This window comes from Drosophila santomea, chromosome X (assembly GCF_016746245.2).
Source record: "Drosophila santomea strain STO CAGO 1482 chromosome X, Prin_Dsan_1.1, whole genome shotgun sequence".
Lineage (NCBI taxonomy): Eukaryota > Metazoa > Arthropoda > Insecta > Diptera > Drosophilidae > Drosophila > Drosophila santomea.
In genome coordinates this window covers 17,020,761-17,041,506 of record NC_053021.2, presented here as the reverse complement: position 1 = coordinate 17,041,506, position 20,746 = coordinate 17,020,761, and the positions used below count along the sequence as shown (strand labels likewise).

General features: G+C 43.9%; 2 protein-coding genes across 3 annotated transcripts in view; one reads left to right on the top strand and one right to left on the bottom strand.

The window, feature by feature from the left end:
- Positions 1-18,607, bottom strand: part of LOC120455180 (frequenin-1-like) — a 29,879-nt gene extending 11,272 nt beyond the window's left edge. Inside the window, exons 1-2 of one of the 2 annotated variants that reach the window (XM_039641114.2) lie at positions 18,211-18,607; positions 2,536-2,740 (exon numbers count right to left, since the gene is read on the bottom strand). In XM_039641114.2, coding sequence (XP_039497048.1) covers positions 2,536-2,599 — 64 coding nt within the window. In that variant the 5' untranslated portion in view covers positions 2,600-2,740; positions 18,211-18,607. Of the gene's footprint in view, positions 1-2,535; positions 2,741-8,589; positions 8,675-18,210 lie in introns of those variants that run through there. The other variant, XM_039641115.1, reaches the window with a different exon arrangement.
- On the top strand, positions 15,887-16,891 carry LOC120455179. Its single transcript, XM_039641113.1, has one exon. It carries the CDS (start codon positions 15,958-15,960, stop codon positions 16,711-16,713), a length of 756 nt encoding a protein of 251 aa, XP_039497047.1. The 5' UTR covers positions 15,887-15,957; the 3' UTR covers positions 16,714-16,891.
- Positions 18,608-20,746: the final 2,139 nt, after the last annotated feature.

Genomic DNA, 20,746 nt, shown 5'->3' with positions numbered 1-20,746 from the left:
TTATTTACATGCAGACCATTAGTCTGCCAATTTCATTGCATATAAATTAGATGTATTATTTAATTCGTGCGCACATTTATAACACACAAGCCACACTAATGAACCGCCAAACAGCTAAATGACTGTTTTGGGAAAACGCTGCGTTGCTCGGCAATTTATGGGCATAAAATATGCACTCAACTGACCGCTAATCGAAAACTAAGCCGTTCAATAAAATATCGCATAATATCAAAATGCCATGAGACGACTTTAAGCGCAGCGCATAAAAGGTTGCCGCTCTAAACTCACATATGGCAGTCGAGTCGAATCGAGTCGAGTCGAGTCGTATCGCATAAAAGGAATGGAGAAAAGAATGGCGGCAAAAAGTATTGCCTACTTATGGGGGCACTTGAGGCAATAAACAATAAAAAACTCTTAAAGCTCATATAGCCAAGCGCTTAAACTGCAATCGAAGCGCAATGGGCCAATGGAGGAGCCTCCAATGAAGAAACCTCCATTGCAGGACTCGCGCCAGGACGACATGGTACACACACATACACACGTGCATACATATGTAGTCGTTGTTGGCCCCTCAGGGCGCTCTGGCACAGAGAACTGCAGCAAGCCACCGGCACCCTAAGTGTACCCGCTAAACACCGGGAGTCTCCGCACCCGGGTGTTTGGAGACACCCTAAATTTAGCAATGACAAACACCCGGGTGTTTTGCCACCAGGGTGTTTTTTGTACTTGCACAAAAACACCCGGGTGTCTGCTGTGCAAAGAAGTTTAGGGTGGGTGACGCGCAAGCAAGGATCGGCCGCAGGTACTTTTCTGTATGCATAAAAATTGTATGGGTGGAAGCGAGACACGGTCCAAAAAATTTAGGGTGAATGGAAATACCCAAGGAAAAGGTCGTGCACATGTTTTTGCGTTTTGATGTATCTAATGTCTTAACAGAAAACAAACTTATGTATTATTAAATAATATAATATATATATTATAATATATTATATATATTATTAAATAATATTTGTACTTAATTAAGACAATTCTATTTCTATTGCTTTTTTTTATCACTTTAAAAAGAAAAATTATACATACAAAATTAAATATGGGAATTAAATATTAAAAATTTTAACAAAGCAAGTAATATAAGATATAAAAAAGAAATGTCTATTTCGTGTTGGTGAAATTTCTGTAAAAAGAATGCATAAATCTACAGATTTTGGGCGTAATATATTTCGTTTTTCAGTACTTACTGTACTTTTCTTTTTCGTATGTTACCTACCACAGGCACTCGAATGTCTACCAGACACCCGGGTGTTCACCAAAACACCCGGGTGTTTACCAAAACACCCGGGTGTTTTGCCAGACACCCGGGTGTTTCCGAGAAAAAGGCACTTGCCTTTTTCTGCATGTTTGCCTTCTCTACCCTTCGTTATGAGTGGCAAGTGTGATCGGTACCCGCGACGTAGGGTGCCGCATTGATTCGGGTGCGCAGGCACCAGGGTGTTTGCAGACACCCGAATATTTTGAGCGGGTGTTTGTATGTACCCACGAAAACCGGTGTGAGTGGCACCCGCACTCAAAATTGTTGAGTGTGATCAGGGTGGCAAAAAATGCCACTCTTGCAGTTCTCTGCTCTGGCATGTGCAACTATTAGAAAATATAAAACTGTATGCTACGTCGCTCGGTGGGCTCTTCACACACACGTACACATAGACACACACACACACTACACACACATGCACACGCATGCGGATGTCCAAGAGAAATTACATAAAAAATTAAATGGAACACAAGCCTTGAGGGGCCATACCCTGCATAAAAAGGAAAAAAAAATGCATCGGAATCGAAAAGTGTTCAACGACCAACGTCGAAAATGGTTTGCAACCAACCAATTTTGCAACATTTTGTGGCAACTAAACAAATTACAAGTTCACCGTGTGCCCTGCCACATCTTAAAGCTGAGAAATGTGCTTTGCCCGGAAAGCTATTGCTATTTAATTAACCTCAGTCATATAAATTAAAACATTCCTCATTTAAACCGCGGCACTTTCAGCATTTACATAATGTATTAATAGTGTGTTAGTATAATCATATTTAACTTGAGTTTAACCAATTAACATAAACCTCCTAAATTATTAACCAAATATGTTAATTTTAAAGAACTATTTGAACATTTCCACAGCGTTAACCATTAAGGATTTGTCGGCCATCCACAGCTAAGTGAAATGGAATTTGCTGACCAAATCCCAGAAATCCCAGAAATAATGAATGGCCAGTTGCGGGCCAAATGAGCAGTTGAAAGGATTGCGCTTTAGCCCAGAAATGCGAGCACTGTGAGAACTTCGCCACTGATATATGATGGTCGTGCCGTGGTGCAGTGGGCATGGCACATTACCGGGAGCTGCCAAAAAGGCTTTGAGGCAACTCATTCCGTGGTGGAGTTCAAGGCTGGCAACGCACCCAGCCGTGATTTGTGGCAACCAAATGGAAATATGTACATACAGATACCACGGAGATACATGGCGATGAAGATGTTTGGATACTTACAGTATGTGTCTGTTGTCAGCCGATCGATGGTGTCCTGCTTCAATTTTGAGTTCTTCTTGCCCATGGTGAAGGTTCGCCCTGTTTGCGATGACGATGCTTCAACTTTTCAGGCTGCTGCTGATTCCTGAGCTAACTGGCCAAGTGGGGTGGTCAGTGACAGGTAATTGGGGGAGCGTGTCTTATCCCAAATCGGTCTCAGTTCGATCTGCAAGTACAAGCACAAGTAGCGGCATTAGATTAGAGATAGTCACCCGAAAACTGAACGCTGTCAAGGCGAAGGCAAAGGCGAAGGCATCGCTCATCGGTGCCTCCACCTGCAACGAAGGGTACTTTGATATTTAAGCACGTCAGCGCTGGCTTTTTGTGTATGGGCCTGGCCAAAAGGACTCCCAGCCAACCAGCCACCCATCCACCATCCACCTACCATCACCCCCCTCGAACATCACCGAAAACAAGGCAAAGAACAACCGCAACGACAACAGCAGCCGCAGCACAATGAGTGGGTGGCTGGGTGTTTCGTCCTTCGGGTCCTTCAGCCCCTCCCTCCCCCTCCGCCACCTGCGAGCCTTGCGCCAGTGCGTCATCCGACAGTCGACTCAACTAAACTCAGTTGAGCCGAAACCTACGGCACGGGTATGAACTTGGCCCTGTCGGTCCGTTCCGTTCGCCTACAATTTCGGCCAATTTCAAGCAAATTCCTCATTTCCATAGACCGAAATAGCACTTCATTTTGGCAATATCGTTTCCTATACCAAATGCAATGTCCGCAATTTATGTAAAATGGTCACACAAAATGGTAGGAATTGGTATTCATTCGAGGATATGTTTGAATTTATTTTATCTGCAAGATATAATTCTATCTTGCAGCTACGACAATGTGTGAAAATGTTAAATGAATTATTTTAATTTAATGTTTAATGCAAGAAGGATGTTTTCCACTTTCTTAAAGGTTTTCATTTTAAACTCATTCAAAGTTATACATGCATGTCATCTTAGTAATTCTTCAAGTTTTATATTCAATAGTCCCACAAAAGCAGATTATATTTACCATTCATTCAATATCTAAGAAAAGATAGCTGGAACGCTAGCTCATCATGCAACACAGAAATATTTAAAAAATAGTCCAGTTTTTTTTGCCAAATTTAGCAAGTACTGGGTACCAAGTGTTCGACCCTTGAATCACAGCAAGCCCCCTGTTTGCTTAACCTTTTGCAGGTTTGTGTAACGTCAACCATGACGACAATGGCAGCGACGACAGAGCGATGTCTACAAGTTTCCCCCGTAGAGTTGCGTAATTAAAATTTTAATAATTTCCCTGGCAAGTTTTCCCACTTTCCCCCTTTCCCCCATTCCCCCATTCCCAGCCCCATCCCATTCAATGGGTCCGTGAGCAGGGAAGAAAGTTTTTTAATTCTTTGTTGCCACTTGACAAGCAAATTGCGTGAGATTTTAATTGACTTTGAATTGCCAATGAAGGCAATGCTGAAATTTCGACCAGGACAAAACCCACAACCAAAAGCAGCTCACGTGTGCGCTATAATAATAATTTATGACCCGAAAGCTAAAGCCCAAAACCCAAAACCAGTATCCATAATTAGGCACGCGGAGACCTCTAAGAAATCATGACAAATTATACAGAAACTTGCATAAGGCAATCGTAAAAGATCTGTCTGTGCCATTTTCATATTTCATTTTACGAGTTGCGGACAAATTTTGATGGCCATGGCGGAAGCCGGCAAAGAAAATGGCCCCGACAGCCGAGGCAACTTTTTTGATGGAGCTCCCAGCTCACAGTTCCCAGCTTCCCAGCTTCCCAGCTTCCCAGCTCCCATCATCCAGCTCCATCTGCAATCCACAGCAAAGTCAACGTGTGGACAGGCCACAACGACGACGACGACAACAATTCTCGACGGATGTTCCCAAAGTTAACTGCTGACAGTAGGAGAAATGGTAAGGGGATCAGTAGCACTGGGCGAAGGAAGCAGGACACGAGACACAGAACACAGGACGCAGGACGAGCTGGACTGATGGCACATGGCAAAACGGAAAATTAAACAGAGCCCGAAACCGACATAAATTATTGAACAGAGCCAGCTTACAAATGCAGCACAATGGCATTACAACTGAAGCGGAATAAATGGATAAATATTCAAGAAAACTTGAATATGCGCCAGGGAAAACATATTTCGGGCACCACAAATCGATTACAATTTACAAATTTAATGTAACCATAAATGGCTTATGAATATCATCAGGCACTAAACATAATCATTTCTATTCTTAAACCACCGAAAAGTCACTATCACTTATCACTATTAATAATCAAAGCATTTATATGGGCTATCCCATGGCAATTTAAAAAATATGCCATTATCCATTATAGCATTTTCTGCCAAAAAGAGAACGCCGCCAGCGAGGGAAATGAATTAAAAAATTATAAGCTGATAGGACAGCTCATGAATAGGAGATTGGAAAATTGATTCCCCCCTTGAAGATCATTTGGGGAGACATTTTAGGCAATGCCCAGGAGTTACTAGCGAAAAAAGCATGAAAAGAAAGCAATTCGGGCTGAAAAGGGCAAATGTGGCAGGCTTGGCTGGCTGGTTGCAGGGTGCACAGTTCAGGGGTCACACGATGGTGATGCAACTGCTAACGAACGTGGAGACCCAGCGACGTGTCCAGTGCCACATCCACATTCGAGTCCACCACCGTGTCCCTTTGAGTGTCCTGGCTGGCCGTCCGTCTGGTTGCCTGGCTGCCTAGCTGCCTGGCTGGCTGTTTGTCTGCATGTCCTTTCACCCGCCGTGCCGGAAACCCTTTCTCCATACCCATACCCATCACCTTCTCCGAATTCCTGCAGCTTTAGCCCAGTCCAAGTCGGAAGTTGTTTGTGCCAACTGCTTGGGGCGTCTGTCTCGTCATCGTCGTCGTCCCTCGGCTGGGCCATATCCAAGTCCAAGTCCCACGTTCACGTTCACGTTCACGTTTATGTCCATGTTCCAGTCCATGTCTGTGTCTGTCAGAGTCGGAAATTGAAAGGAAAGAAAATTGAGCATACTTTAAGGCGCCTTCGCCTTGGCCTTCTGCTTTCTGCCTTCTGCCTTGTCTCAGTGTCAGTCATGGCTCTCTGATTCTCCGGCTCTGATTCTGATTCCGATTCTGATTCCGATTCTGAATTTGATTCTAGGTCCAACTTTGCTCCCGCTCCTGATTCCCATTCCGATTGCGAGTCCACCTGACTGTCCGAAGGGGCATTACGCGATTTCCGGCCAGCTCTAAATGCATTTAGCCATTTGGCGTGGCAACTTTCACACCCCCCGCAAACGTAGCAGAAAATTATATAAAATGGCCATCGGCGTTGCCATTGAATTGAATAATTGCCAAACGAGTTGTAAACAAGTTTGCAAAGACACAGCAACGAGCTCTAATGCTAATTTGTTTAGTATTTTCGCCCAGTTTAGGGCCGTGAAACGGAGACAAAAGGCGTTGCTTCCAACTTTAATTGCCTGGGCAGGGCGACCAAACTCGATCAAACTTGAGATAAGTAAATTAGTCAATGACTTGAATAGCCCGTTCAGTAACAGGTCGAACTTCTGAATGGAAGTGGGTGTGAGTGCCCCACTCACTCACTACACCGAGTTTCGGAGCCCATAAATTAGCAATTCCCCAGTGAATACTCAATTTTCGTGCGTCCTGAGTCCTGTGAAACTTTCGCCTTCTGGTTGCCCGAACAAAATCATAATTTTCCACCCAGTCCAGGCGATAAGTTGGCCTAATAAATTAGGCTCTAAACAATGCCGCCTGCAAACCCTTCATTAATGATTGTGTTGACCACATTTGGGGATGCCTCAATTCGAGTGGCGCTCCTTGTGCGGCAGACACGTCTTGGTTTATTTCGCCTTTTAATGGAATTTTTAAGCAAACAATTATTCACGCCAGCTGGAGTGTAGCTACTAGCTTCATCCCCTTTTCGTTGCTCCGCAAATCCAGGAATTGCAATTTTCGGGCAGCCAGCCAAAGACTCGTGCGAAAAGTTTTGTCGAAACGAAGGAAGTGCCAGCTTTGCTGTACCAGTTTTTACCAAGTTTTTCGGTTGCGTTAGAAATTGCAAATTGTCGCAAAAATGCAAAGAAAAAAATATAAAAGAAAACGAAAAGAAAAACTGGAAAAAAGCGTCCAGTGATTGCGGTCCTTTGTATTTGATTGAAGATTCATTCGTCAGCTGGTTTTCTTATCGCTGCAATGGCATAACCAAACTGCTGTCCAATGTCCCTGGCAATTCCATTAGTCACCTGCGTAACTAAGCCACCACCACCATCTTATATCTTATCACTGTAATTTTAGCACCCCAACTCGCTTTATCTGCAGCAGATAAGCTGGCAACCCCATGTTTTGGTAGCTCGAAAGTTTGGCTGGATTCTTGGTTCTCATGTGTCTGGCTATTAACTTGGCCCTGTGTGTATTATGCAAATGGCGGCGGAGAAAGCGGAGCAACGAATTGGTAATAAAAGTTACTTTCGGTCGAAAGGAGCGTAACGGGATGGGCCATAAATACACACAGACACACTCCCCTGAAGTTTCATTCATTACGTTTTCATCAGTGAATCACCAAATGCCAGCACATAATCACCGCTCAGGTTGTATGAAAACCTGGATCTGGTGACCGTGGTCCGTACTCCAAGGTCCAGGGGAAGAGGGGTGCGCAGCCGCCAGTTTTGAGATATTTTTGAGTAGTGACTGCAGGTTCGGTACCAGCACACACACTCACGTACACACACACACACACACACACGTGAGCGAAATTTACATAACCTCTTTCATTTTGATTTGATTATTTTCATTCAATTTCGTAAGCCACGCGAACAGGCGAAGGCGGCAGAAAAGCAAAGGGGGTGGCAGGCTAGCAGGGGCGTGGGTATACTTTTTTGTAGGGGGGAGTGGGGGGTGGGGGTGTAGGGGGTTGGCTGGATTCGCTGACGTCGTCTGGCGCGTCAAAGCGCAACAGAGGGATAAAGAAGAAGCATCCTTTGGACAGCAGAGAGCAATGTAGAATGGCAGGAGTCCTTGGAGAGTTACGAATATGTGATACCCTCGAAAGGGTAATTCATAAGTAAATGGTGTATAAAAATAATTGTATATATAGATCGCCAATATTGCACGTGAAAAATAGATCAACAAATATTTTTAACAAGCCAGTTAAAGATTATAATGGATCATTAAACATAAGATATGCGCTTAAGTTACCCATACTGAGCTTGATATTAATATAAAAATACCTATGAAATATAAACCATTTACAGTGCTTAAAATACCATGTATAAATCTTTGAATACCCATCGATACAAATTGCCTTTAGGCTAAAGATAAGAGATAATAACTTTCATAATCTTCAGTATAAACAAGTATTCTATATACTGATAGTAAACCTATGTCAAAGTGTCCGGCTGACAGAGAGTTGATGTAGGGTATACGCATTTCGGGCAGGCGGAAAGTGAAAACAAAATTTGAATAAATTTTCACTGGAGTTAGAGGTGTGGAGGTGGGCGAGAAAGTGGGCGGAATGGCAGTTACAATGTGTTTTCGTGTGGGTGTGTGTGGCTCTCAGTTACCCTTTTATGGGCTGCTTGGGCAGTCTATTAGGCCAAGCCCCCTCCCTCCCTCCCCCCTCCCCGTTCAACACTTTTTCGGGGGTCATGTTATTCTATGTCCTCGTACCTTTTCAGGATTTTTTTTGCTCCCCCTTTTTTTTTGGGTTCTTTGGCTAAGTAAGTCGTTAAGTTGTCAGACTCGACTCTTCCAGTGTATGTATGTGTGTGTGTATGTACGTGTGCATACGTGAGTGTGTGTGTGTGTGCTGGCCCATTGTGTTTGTGTTGGTGTGGCTTTATCAATAAAGGAGCTCTTTGACAGGACATCAACTGGCAAAAGCCTCACACTTGGCTGAGCAATATTTGCCTGGCTTAAGCCCTTTACACCAGACCAAAATACCAAAAGACCAAAACCAAATAAACACACATTGCTAACGCTGAAAATATTTTCCACAATTTGTCTTACATTCCGAGCAGATTTCTTGCCTTTTACCCCGCTCGTCTGCGGTTTGCCTTTTTGTTTGTTTTTGTTTTCCTCTTCTTATATTTTTTTTTTGTGTGTTTTTTACATTTATTAGCGCTGCAACAACAGTAAACAATAACAACGAGAACAGAAAAAAAAAATATTAAAAGAGGCGGATGCGGCGACTCCGGCTGTTGTTTTTTTATTTTTGTTGTTCTTGTTTTGGGTGGGCGGAACTCTTGGACTCGGGTTACGGATACGGACACGGATGCGGATGCGAATGCGGATACGGATACGGATGCGGACTAGAGGACTCGGATGGCTCCGGCTCCGGACTCGGCTTTTCGTTCCGTTCGTGGCACGGTCTGAAAATCAACTGAAAAGCTTCGGTTCGGAGCGGAGCGCAATCAACAGTAGGTCGAATGTCCTTGCTGATACGAGCCGCCGACGAAGTTAAACGAGGCGCGTCCTCGTGGTTCCATTGCCATGCCTAGCCACGGCACTCCCACTCCTTCACTCCTTACCACTTCCACTTCCAACTCCCCCGTAATCCCTGAGAGCTTTCTGCAGAAACGCAATCATCATAGGCAGCAGCCGGAAGCCAAGAGGCTGTGAGCGGTGATACGGCGATGGGTGGAGGATGGGCAGAAGGATGGCGGCGAAGGCAGCGCAGCTAAGCCAACACAGATATCGCTCAAGTAGTTTAAATAAATAAATAAATTCGTGGCTTATTTTAATGGCATCAAGTGGCACAGCCTCTGGCTCTGGGTAATATTTTTTTTCCCGCCTGCCTTCAGGCACTCGCACTCTGGTCACACTACTGGGAAATCCTCACGAAGGAGCTGGGCGTCCCAACAACAACAACAAGCACAACAACAATGCCCGGGGGCCTTGAGATCCTGCTGAAGAGATTGCCGTCAAAATTGGTGAGCGGCCTGGGGCAGCTGACAGGCGAAATCTGATCATGAGATGGGATAGCATTTAAATTGCTCCTTGTAGAATACATTTGCGTTCATCTCCTTTCGCATTTGTCCGCTAATGCACTTAATTACCATTACTGGACAAACTTTGATTCTGATTTAATTATGCGCTGCTTTTCACTCTCTTCTGGCATTCTTTAATTATGTAATGCAATTTATTAATTTCAATTTGCATTTGTATTCAGTTGCGCGCACCTGTGCAGGAAGCCCTACTGCCAGCGAATCCATGCAGCCGAAATGGGGGCAACGTGCCGTATGCGTAATATTAGCGCATTAATATGTGCCACATAGCCATGTGTGCACGTGTGTCTGTGCAAGTGTGTGTGTGTGCGAGTGTGTGTGTGCGAGTGTGTGAGTGACGCAGTGTGCGTGAGTCTGACAAGAAAAGGCAGCGGCTTAAAAAAAAATATATAAATATACAGGAGTATAAATGCGGAACGGGGAACGCCAGTAATTCGACATTACGAGCATTAACTCCCACGCCAGAGTGGCTGCCTCTCGCTCCCACGCTATTGCCCTCTCACTCCCACAACTCACCACACGAGCTTTCCTTCTGCGACACCGAAAGCTCGTGCTGCGGCGAAGCTTTTCCTCGCGGCCAACGGACACAAGTGAGTTTTTGGCGCCAGGAAAAATCGTATCGTATCACAAACAAAAAAGAATCTCATCTAATCTAATCGCATTAAATCAACAATGTTCACGCCAACGCCAACGCCACGCCCACCCACCGCAACACCTGACCGCCCACGGCGAAAAACAACAAAAAATCGCTCGTCTAAGCAGCGTGGGAAATTGTTGTTGTCGGTTAAAGAGGTCGAAAAAGGAAAACACGGCGAAGGAGATTGCTGCCCGAAATCAAGAAGTTTATGCAAAAAATAATTATGCAAATGCTGTTGTTCAATTCTTTGCAGTTGTTTGTACTAAATTGAGGCATAAAATAATAAGAGTACATGTAATTCTTGAACAAAAATCTGTCTATTAATCTACTTTAATCATAATTGCTTTTTTAAAACGATATGGTTATTTTAGGTCTTTAAGTATGCAGTTCAAAATGCAGCTGGATTTTAGAGCCTATCAGTTAGAAAAAGTTAGTAATTGCAATTATTTTGGAAATACTTATGCCAAGTGACTGTGATATATGGCAGCTCAAATGGCCATTTCAATTGCCAGGCGTCATAATTCCACTTGCAACCAGTTTGATGGGGAAATCATCCGGGTAATATATCATACGCGGTGTGCTCAGGTGGCATTCCACCTCTCCTCCATTTCGCTTATCAGTGCGGATGGGAAACAACAATATTTATCATACGCCGCGTGGGCCGCTGAGCACTTTGCCCCACTGACGTTATTGTAGTTGCTGTTATTGTTGCTGTTGCTGTTGCTGTTGCTGTTGGTGATGCAAAGTCGATTTCCACTAACCTCCCGGGCGTTTTCCACCCCACCACCCCCCTCGCCATGCCTGAGCGTCATATCGTTTAACTGCCTCAAAGCCATTGTTAATTAGTGCACCGACCTTGTCGTAATTAGTGAGCGCACTGCACATGGTTAGGGTTTTACGGTTTTAGGGTTTTTTGGGGCCCAGGCTCTGGGGACCAGGGAGGCTCAAGGGTTGGGGGCGGTGTCAGTAGGTGGAGCCAGGCCAAGTTGAAGCCGACGAGAATTTTGTGTGCAGTTTTTGGCGAATGCCGCAGGCGTTGCATGATAAAACCGAGGCAGCGATGCCAAGGAATGAAGCAGATGAGCCCTGGCTGGTCTGGTTGAGTGGGTTGAGTGGTCGAGGAGACAGGACGAAAAAGGAGCGAATTATTTGCAAGGAGCTTGCGGCACGTAAGCCAGCACAAGCGGATAATAAGTTTTGCATTAGTCGTCCGGAGCCGGGCAAATGCAATTTTCGGTTGGGCGAATGCCTCCCCAGGGTCAGCATTGCTGGCCAGTTTAGTTAAATAAGCTAATGAGCCAAGCAGCAGCAGCAGCAGCAGCAGAAGAAGTTAAGCCCAGCAAATTCCATGAATTCTCCCCCTTAAAGTTTGCCGGAAATAATACGAAAAAAAAAACAGAGAGCAGTGAGTAGTGAGCCACGCAGGCATTAGAGAAATTTTAGTGGAAAATCCGGGCGCTTAAGTGCTAAGGCTAAGCAAATTCAAAGCACTTGCATTCGAATGCGTGCAGCAAACACTATGCTAATCAGCGGCCACATAAAACAAAAAAAAAAAAAACAATGGAGAAGCAACCAATTGCAGAGCGAAGTGCATAAATCTCGAATGGAAATTATGCACACACACGCAGAGAAAGTGTGGCAGCAAACCGTGGCAGGGGGGGACTCGGAAAAACAGGAGGGGGGAAATCAGTGAGGCGGAGAGAGTGAGACAAGGAAAATGCCAGCTGACGCCGCCAGCCATATCCGTCTGGTGGGGAATCAATCTCCAGCGGGAACTTGGAGTAGCTCACCCCAAAAGAATTCGTTCCAGACGCGCCGCAGATGTCTATTAGCTGGCTCAGTGCTTGCCACATTTAAATACAAATTAAAAAACAATTAAACATTTTCCCCAACTTGTGCACAAAACCCAGCGCGAACCCCCAACGCCCACAAATAATTAGGCGCATAATTATTTAATTCGACGAGTGTGTGTGTGGGTGTGTGTGCCAGGGTAAATTTACGAGGAAGTGCCTCATAAGCCGAAAAATGAGCCAAAGGAACTGCGCGGGGTGGCTTGCGTATTGAGAAATGCTGGCGATATGAAAATTAATAGACGCACTTCCCCCAAGTGGCAAAAACAGGAACAAACAAGAACCTAAGGAGAAGGAGGTGGCGATGGAGTGGCTCGGAACACTTCGAGTGTCGTGTGAACGGGTGCTCGACTGGAGGCCATCTACCCAAGTCCATGCTCATGCCCTTGCCCATGCCCATGCCCACTTACCCATGCCCATGCCCATGCCCATTCCCATGCCCGATCCCGGCCAGAGGCGACAGCTTCCAGACACTTCACCAAATGCCGGCGCCAGCATCCGACTAAGCTGTAAAAGGGAGAAGGGACGAGACGAGATGAGACGAAACGTAACGTAACGAAAGGAGGCAGACAGAAATGCGAGGAGCACTGGCTAACGTGGCGTATGCTTGATATTTGAGTAAGGATGCGAGTGAGCGAGTTGCAACTGATTTGGCACACTGTCAAAATATTAAAAACTCAGCTGCCATTGATGAGTGGAGTGGAACTGGAGGTGCGTAATCCTCCATCACTCAAGAAACTATCCCAATTTAAAGGCAGCTCTTTAAGCTTCTTCTTTTTGTTTAACAAGCAACTTGGCAACACAACTCCCATCCGCGCCATTTGTTGTTATTATTAATTTTATGCGCCATATAAACGGTGGAAGGACCCTAAAAAGTCAGCAGCGTCAAGTAAACAAAAGCCTCCATCGCCGCTCCATTGACTACAACAAAAACAGTTGGGAATATAAAAAAAAATGGCCACTGTGTGTGGGAAAAATTCATATTAAGCAAGGCGACAGGCGACAAAGAAATGCTTTTCAGGTTGAGCAGAGAGGGGGGAAATGTATAAAAATAACCATAATATAAGACATAAAATCCAAGACAAGACCTGCAAATTAATTATCATTTTGAGGTCGTTGAAAACAATTGGCCATATTTGCAGGCACTGATAAACTTCAAGGTACTTAACTTCTTTGTAGCTACTTAACAGGTGGAAAAGTGCAATAGATATATAAAATAAAGATAAATTAAATAGATATATAAAATATGCAGATGTTACTGTCAAAGTAGAGCAGTCCAAAAGTTGGGTTTCTAATCTGGTTTTATACATATTTTATTAGTTATTTGGGTGTCTTATCAAACAGTTAAGAGCATGAATTAAACATATAAATTGCGTTATATAGCGAATCATATTCTACATATTCTACAATCCATGCAAAACTATAGCGCTCTTGCCTCGGACATTTTGGTCGCCTGCCAACTATGGCACATGTGCCCTAATGTGTGTGTGGTTCTGTGGTCCATGCCATTGTCATTGCCATTGACTTGCTCCTCGGTTGGTTCTCGGTCGCGGTCTTGGGACTCGGATCTTGGGTGCTGTGGAACTGGGAAAACGGTGGAAACTGGGGAAACTGGGGGAACTGGGAAACTGTGGAACTGGGAAACTGGGGATCTGGGTGCTGAGTCCTGGCCGACGTCATATTGTGTTTGGCAAATCGTTTGCGATAAAGCCAACTACATAATGTCTCTGTAGGCCGGGGCAAGAAGGCGGAGGAGACGGAGGAGAGTGATTGAGGGGTCGGGACACATAAAAATGCTAAACCAGCGCTATGCTGGCGTCGTTCATATGTATACAACAAAATGCCAAATACCAATTTCCAACCCTCTGACCCTTGGCGGTTGCCTCCATATGTGGGCCTCGGGATAATGCGCGTTATCCTTGATTGCCTGCCTCGATATTGGGCCACAAGCCACGGGCCACCAGCCACGGGCCATGGGCTCAAGCTCAAGCTCAGGCCAAGGAATTTGGGATGTGGGATGTGGAATATGGCCTGGCTGCAAACAAGACGCTTAAACTTGCCTCTCGGTTCACCATCGTTGGGCAAAGTTTGATGCTCTTTGGGCAAAAGGAGTCGCTTAGCTGGCAGATCTAGCAGGAAAGCCATATTTCATATGCAGACCAACAAAAGAATAATTATTATTAGCGCATTCAAATAATAGTATATTTATTCCAAAGTTGATTTGTTCATATAAAACCGGATATATCTATATCTCAATTTAACTTATTTAACCATTTGATGTCAAACCTAATTCCTCTTATTGTATGATATACAAAAGGTAACCAATATTTTAACTTTTATTTGTTAAGTTTATAAAGCAACCATTGTTATCCAAATGCCAAATAATACTTTCTAGTGAACTTAATATTTCTTATAAACTACGTACATACTCTACTACCAAAATCCGCTTGCAGATTGGAATTTAATAAATCATTTTTATCCCCACTAAGCAACTAGTATAAAAGCTCAATATGAAAGTTGGCACTTCTAGTGGATAATAGTTATCGAAACTTAAGTGCTGCAAACTCAACATGGCCATTAAAACGAATCGGCCATTAAAGCGTATGGCCAAGTTCGGCTTCTCCCTATTAACTGGATCCTGATTGTTTCACTTTTCTGTGTCTTTGCCATCGTGAGCCTATCGTGATTTGGCTCTTTTGGGGCTGTGTGCTGCTTTCAGCTGCTGATTCCTGATTCCTGATGCCTGATTCCTTCTGGCTTCTTGCCTTTGTGCTTTATGCTCATCATCATTTGCCGGGGCGGAGAAATCGCAATGGAATCTGATTTTTGCCTCTTTTCTCGGCGGCTAATTGGTACCCAAATGCCGCCTGCCGAATGATTCTGTTTTCCCCCCACGAAATGCGAATGCGAATGGGAATGGGAGCAGGATGACGGGGTGACCAGGGGGCGACGCCGTCCACGGGGCAACTAGCTAAACAACAATTTTAATTGCGACCAGGCAGAGTCAACGTCTGGGACTCGGGCCAAAGGCAAATGAGCGAGCGCTCCAAGAAATATGAACGAGGTCAATGATTGTTTACACTACCCTCGAATGCTGTTTACTTCGGCCGGGTGACAAGAGGGGGGGTTGCTTGTATGAGTGTGCGTGTGTATGGGTGTGGGTGTGTGTGGCAGGTGGGGTGGTGTCACGGTGGGGCACGGTGTCTAGTTGGCAGACACCTTGGAGACAGCGCCCGCAGCGAGTGGCAGATAGTGAGAGAGAAACAGGAAAACGCAGTAATTAGAAAAATACATAGATATAATTATTTTTCTTATCTTCATGGGACTGCACGCTAAGCAATATAATTCAGCGGGGGCTCTTTGCCTCACTACTTTGCATTTCTAAGAATATTAGCTGAAAATAAAGTAAGCCATAATACAAGAATGTTTTCAAAGGATAAAGGATATGCCTTGAATAATACGCATTTAATGTGTAGTTGGTATAACCAAAGTTCCGATCTTATATATTTTTAAATGGGTAATTAATGTATATATTCCACTGTGGCAACCATTAGGCCTCGGGCACGTGTGTGTGTGTGTGTGCTAGAGAGTGTGTTTAGAATGCGAGCAAGGGAGAAGGAGATAGAAGACAAAAAGAGAGCGATGCTAAACACTTGGCTGTGCCACTACAGATGCTTCAGTTGTTGCCTCATTTATGCGAACTGTTTAAGGTGAACCTAACCTAATCAATAATCATGCCATGAGACAGTAGTTATGCCAAGTCCTAAAAAGTAATAGAACCAAACTTGTGGAAGGCCAATCAAAGTAGTCGACACCTTGGGACTCAGTATTGTCTACGTTTTACACCTTTACATAACCGAAATTACTCCCTGAAAATCCCAAGATGTATCGAAAGAATAAACGCAGCATGTCGTTTGAGATGCAACGCGATCTCTACGAGAGCTGGCTGATCCTGGCCATTGCCGTGCTGTTCCGCTGGAATCGCTGGCGTCCCTTGACCTATGCCATCATATCGCCACTGGATCCCTACGCTAAGTACACCTCTGCAACGGTTGGCGACAACGAACGCTGGGCGGGTGTCTACTTTGGATGCGGTCTCCTCCTGGCCATCTTGCAGTACCGTCCGCTTTGGGTGCGACGGTGTCGTCATCCCGTCCGCATCCTGATGCTGCTGTGCGAGGTGATGCTGCTGCTCCAGCTGGTGCACTGGCTCGATGGCCAGCTGTGGCACTCCTTCCTGGGCATCATCGAGGAGCTCTTGCTCGCATTGGGACGAGGTCAGTGGGGCTCCTGGATCTTTCGCTGTCCGGCCGGAGTGCGCACTCTGTTCCTGCGTGGCGATATCTTCGATGTGTTCCGCCTGCTCGCCTCGTTCGTCATCTTCGTCGTTGCCCTTAACTCGATAGCTGGTGAATGGAGGGTGTCCTTGGACTTTCTGCTGATCGGCTGTTTGCCGAAAACTTCGCACAGGCGGCGGTTACTCTATGTGAACTATAAGCAGAAGGGCTTCGAGCGCAGATGCAATGGTCTGCCACCGATTCCCCCACCCGAGCTCATCATCTACAGACGTATGTGCCACCTGTGTCTGCAGCAACTGGAAACCACACCAGAGAACTGCAGCAAGCCACCGGCACTCTAAGTGCACCCGCTAAACACCGGGTGTCTCAGCACGCGGGTGTTTGTTGAAAATGAAATGAAGGGTAAATGGGAACACCCAAGGAAAAGGTCGGGCACAGGCTGTTGCGTTTTCATGTTTCTAATGTATTAACAAAAAACAATCTTATATTTTATTTAATAATTATACCTTATTAACTCTATTCTATTTCTATTGTTCTAGCTGGCATTCAAAGCGAAAATATAAAATTATAAGTAAGATGGCTGAAAGTATTACGTTATAATAAAAGGAAATAATGAATAATACTAAATACTAAATAATGCTAAGTACTAAATACTAAATACTAAATAATACTAAATACTTAATACCAAATAATACTAAATAATACCAAAAAATAAGTGCCCTCCTCTGCGCTTCTCAAAAGTCCTACGTAAGCAAACCACTTTTTCGATATTTGAAAAAAAAAATACTAAATGTGAGTGAGTGGTGCAGTGATTTTATGTGGCAGCAGAGGATACCAATAATGTGATTTCGACCTACTGGAGGAAGTGCCTGAGCTAGCTATTTTCCAGGAGCTACAACCAGCTGTTAGCTCTGACGTGGAAAGAGCTTGAGGAGAGGGGTGAGTACATGGGAGAAAATGGAGAGGGACGCTTAACTTTCTAATTCTCTCGGCTGCGGCTTCTGAGGCTGATTGTTTTATTTCTATCATTTTAAAAAGAAAAATTATACATTTATAAAATTAAATATGGGAAGCAAATATTACAAATTTTAACAAAGCAAATAGTAAATAATAAAAATACTACAAAATTTAACAAAGCAAATAGTAAATAATACAAATATTACAAATTTTAACAAAGCAAATAGTAAATAATACAAATAATAATAATATATAAAAACGAAATGTCTATTTCGTGTAGTTAAAATTTTTGTAAAATTATGGCAAAAAAGGAGGCTATCTACAGATTTAGGGCATCATTAGCTTTCGCCCATTGCCTAACAGTTATTTGAATGGTTTTTTAAAATTCCCATTATATATACTTTTTAAGCAACTACAATGTACGGTGTCTTAATATGATCCACTCCTGTCTGCACTTGTATACTGGTTAGTGCCACAAAACTTTTCTGGTAGCCAGAAGCTCTTATTAAGGCAAACCGCAGAAGCCATCAACTAAGATAAAATCACCTTCAAGTCCCCCTGTCCATAATAAAGCGAAGACTAGCAAAGTCAGTGGCCGTTGTAAGTGCCAACTGTCGTGGTAACCGCAGATTTTGTGCCCAAAGATAACTGCAACCGCACGTGGACCGCAAATCGAATGCAACTGCAAGCCAATTCGCAATCGCAAACTACCACCCAAAATGCCACCCAATCAGGCCAACAAAACCACCGCCTTTGCCGCTGGATATCCGCCTAATTATCGGGTTTGCCGGATTTGGATTCGGATTCGGATTTGAATTGCGAATTGAAGTTGAGCTTTGGGGGTAATATTGTTTATTCGGCGGGGATGAGTAACAACATACCTGGCACTCATTTGTGTGGTCATCAAACGCCGCGGTGAGTCTGCGGATAGCTGCTTGTTTGCGATGACAGTAATCGACTGATTAGGCGTAATTATGGATGTAATTTCCACTCAAATAGAAAGCGAAACAGTAACAAACAGCAGCCAATGGGCCACAACAGCCCTTTTCACTTTGGCTTTAAAATATAAATTGGCTAGCAGTTTAACGCATTAGCGCGCACTCAATTAGAATTCCCCGAATGTTTTTTTTTGTTATTTGCCGTTTGCTTTTGCTGGGCAAAATGGGTGGTAAATGTGGGCAAGCGATTTCCAATATGCACAGCGCACGCGAGCGGCCCAAAAAAAAACAAACAAAAATTCGGTAAAAATTCCGAAAAAATCGAAAAAAAAAAATAGAAAATAGAAAAGAAATTACAGTAAATAGAGAAAACCGAAAAAACAATGAGGAAACCGAACCGAAAATCGAGTCGCGAACATGCAACTTGTGCGAATGGCAATCGAATGCCAGCAGTCGCACAAATGCCCTGGGCCTCAGTCGACGTCGCAGTCGCCGTCAACGTCAACGTCGACGTCAGCAGCGCAGTCGGGTTGGGGATGGCCTGAGGAATTGAGCAATTGAAGAATTTACTTTGCATTTCTTGCAGGTGCCGCCCGTCGTGGTTCGGCAGTGACTAATTATTCCGCTGGTTCCTCTTCCTCTTGGCCTCTGCCTAAATATAGTAAATAATAAAAATTCTGGCGAATAACAAATAACAAAAGCGGCGGGCAAATAAACAATAAAACGCCTGCCCCGGCTACAGATACAGATACTATATTTCTAAAGATACAGATAAAGATACGGAAACGGAGACGAAGACGAAGACGGAGACGGGGCAGCAGTCAAATCAAACGAACCGTTTATTGGGCTGCTGCTGTTCATATATACAACTATGTATATGTGCTTGGATCGGTGGGATATATCGACACCTAGGCGAACTCTGCAGACACTTTCGCTAAATGGAACCAGTGTCTTTGTTTTCGATTGTTTTCGATTTGCAGAAATTAAACATACTTAAATTAGCAAGGAAGGGGGTGAAATGCCATTATTTCAAAATTTGTTTACTTTTATAGCGAAATATAATAACAATGTTTATGAAATATGATATAGAAGCTTGCAATGCTTTTTATTACTTCTGGCTATATACCTTTTTTTGCATATTTTTGCAGAATTTATCGTATATTTTCAAATGTCAACTAATCCATAATAAACATAAGGGAACATAAGGGAACATAACGGAATCCGTATCAATTTATTTAGCTTTTTATTGCCTTGGTTCAGCCATTCGCTTCGCAAAAACTAGAAGAGTCTTTAAAATATTCTTGGCACTGTCTTATCATCCATTCTACACTATAGTTTAAATAATTTGTTTTTATATTACGCTAGCCAACGGATCAAAAGGCTGCCAAAAGCAACACTTTCAATATTATAATTATACATTTGATTTTCGTTTAAATACCTATAAATCTTTTGTATATACAGTGTTTGTTAGTTGCCTACAAAGTATTTAAGTTCAAATTCCTGCTGGCATCGAATGCTTTTCGAAAAGTAATCTATAATTAAATGCATTATTCGTCGAAGTGAAACACAAGTTTATACGTATATACGATTATGTATTGATTGCTTTCTCAATTGCTCCATATTCTTTCAATTAAATGGGCTTGTAAGATATGTTTGGAAGCGATTAGATTAGTTGAAGTATCCGATCTGCCGATCGTTGATGACGATCAACTGGTGATCACTTGACGTAGAAGCAGCATTTCCATTTCCCGTTTCAATTTGCAGTTCGCCAGCGAACGCGCGAAGAATAAATTCGCAATTATGTACGAAAGAGGGGGTCTTAATGGGCGCACCTACGAGGGGGGTTTTTTTAGGGGGGGTGGAGTGTGATACCGCGTCATCGACGTCGACTGCGGCAACAACGCCCGTGGCAACTTACTCACTCACTCTGCCGCGTTTCCGATTCCGATGCCGAAGCCGATGTCGATGCCTTTGCCGATGCCGAAAGAATCGAATTCGAGTCCGAAACAGGCCAATTATAATTACTGTTTATTTATTCTGGTTGGGTAGGTCAGGGGCGTGCCGAGCGGGGGGGAGGGCTGGTTGGTTGGGCCAATGTAAGAATTGTTAGTTCGAACGTTTGCTCATTGTTTTCGCATTTGTTGCTATTTTGTTGTATAGATACATTCGGATACAGATACCGATACAGATACAGATACCGATACAGATACAGATGATGCAGCTGCAGATACAAAATCTATTTTGGTTTTTAATCTGGCAGCCTTTTATTATAAATAGTTGGGCTGCCTAGATAAACACCATGCCGACGCCTCTGTCGCCGCCTCTGCCCACTGCGCTGCCTCAGTCGACGCATCTGCGGGCGAAATTCATTACTAATTCATGTCCAATTTCCAACGCCCGCGGCACGCACAAAAGCCGCAAAAGGTAATCAAAAATGCACACCCCCGCCCCAAAAGTGAAAAGCAGCTAAATGAAAATG

Coding starts and splice junctions, on each gene's coding strand:
- LOC120455179 (XM_039641113.1), top strand. CDS start 15,958: ATGTATCGAAAGAATAAACGCAGCATGTCGTTTGAGATGCAACGCGAT.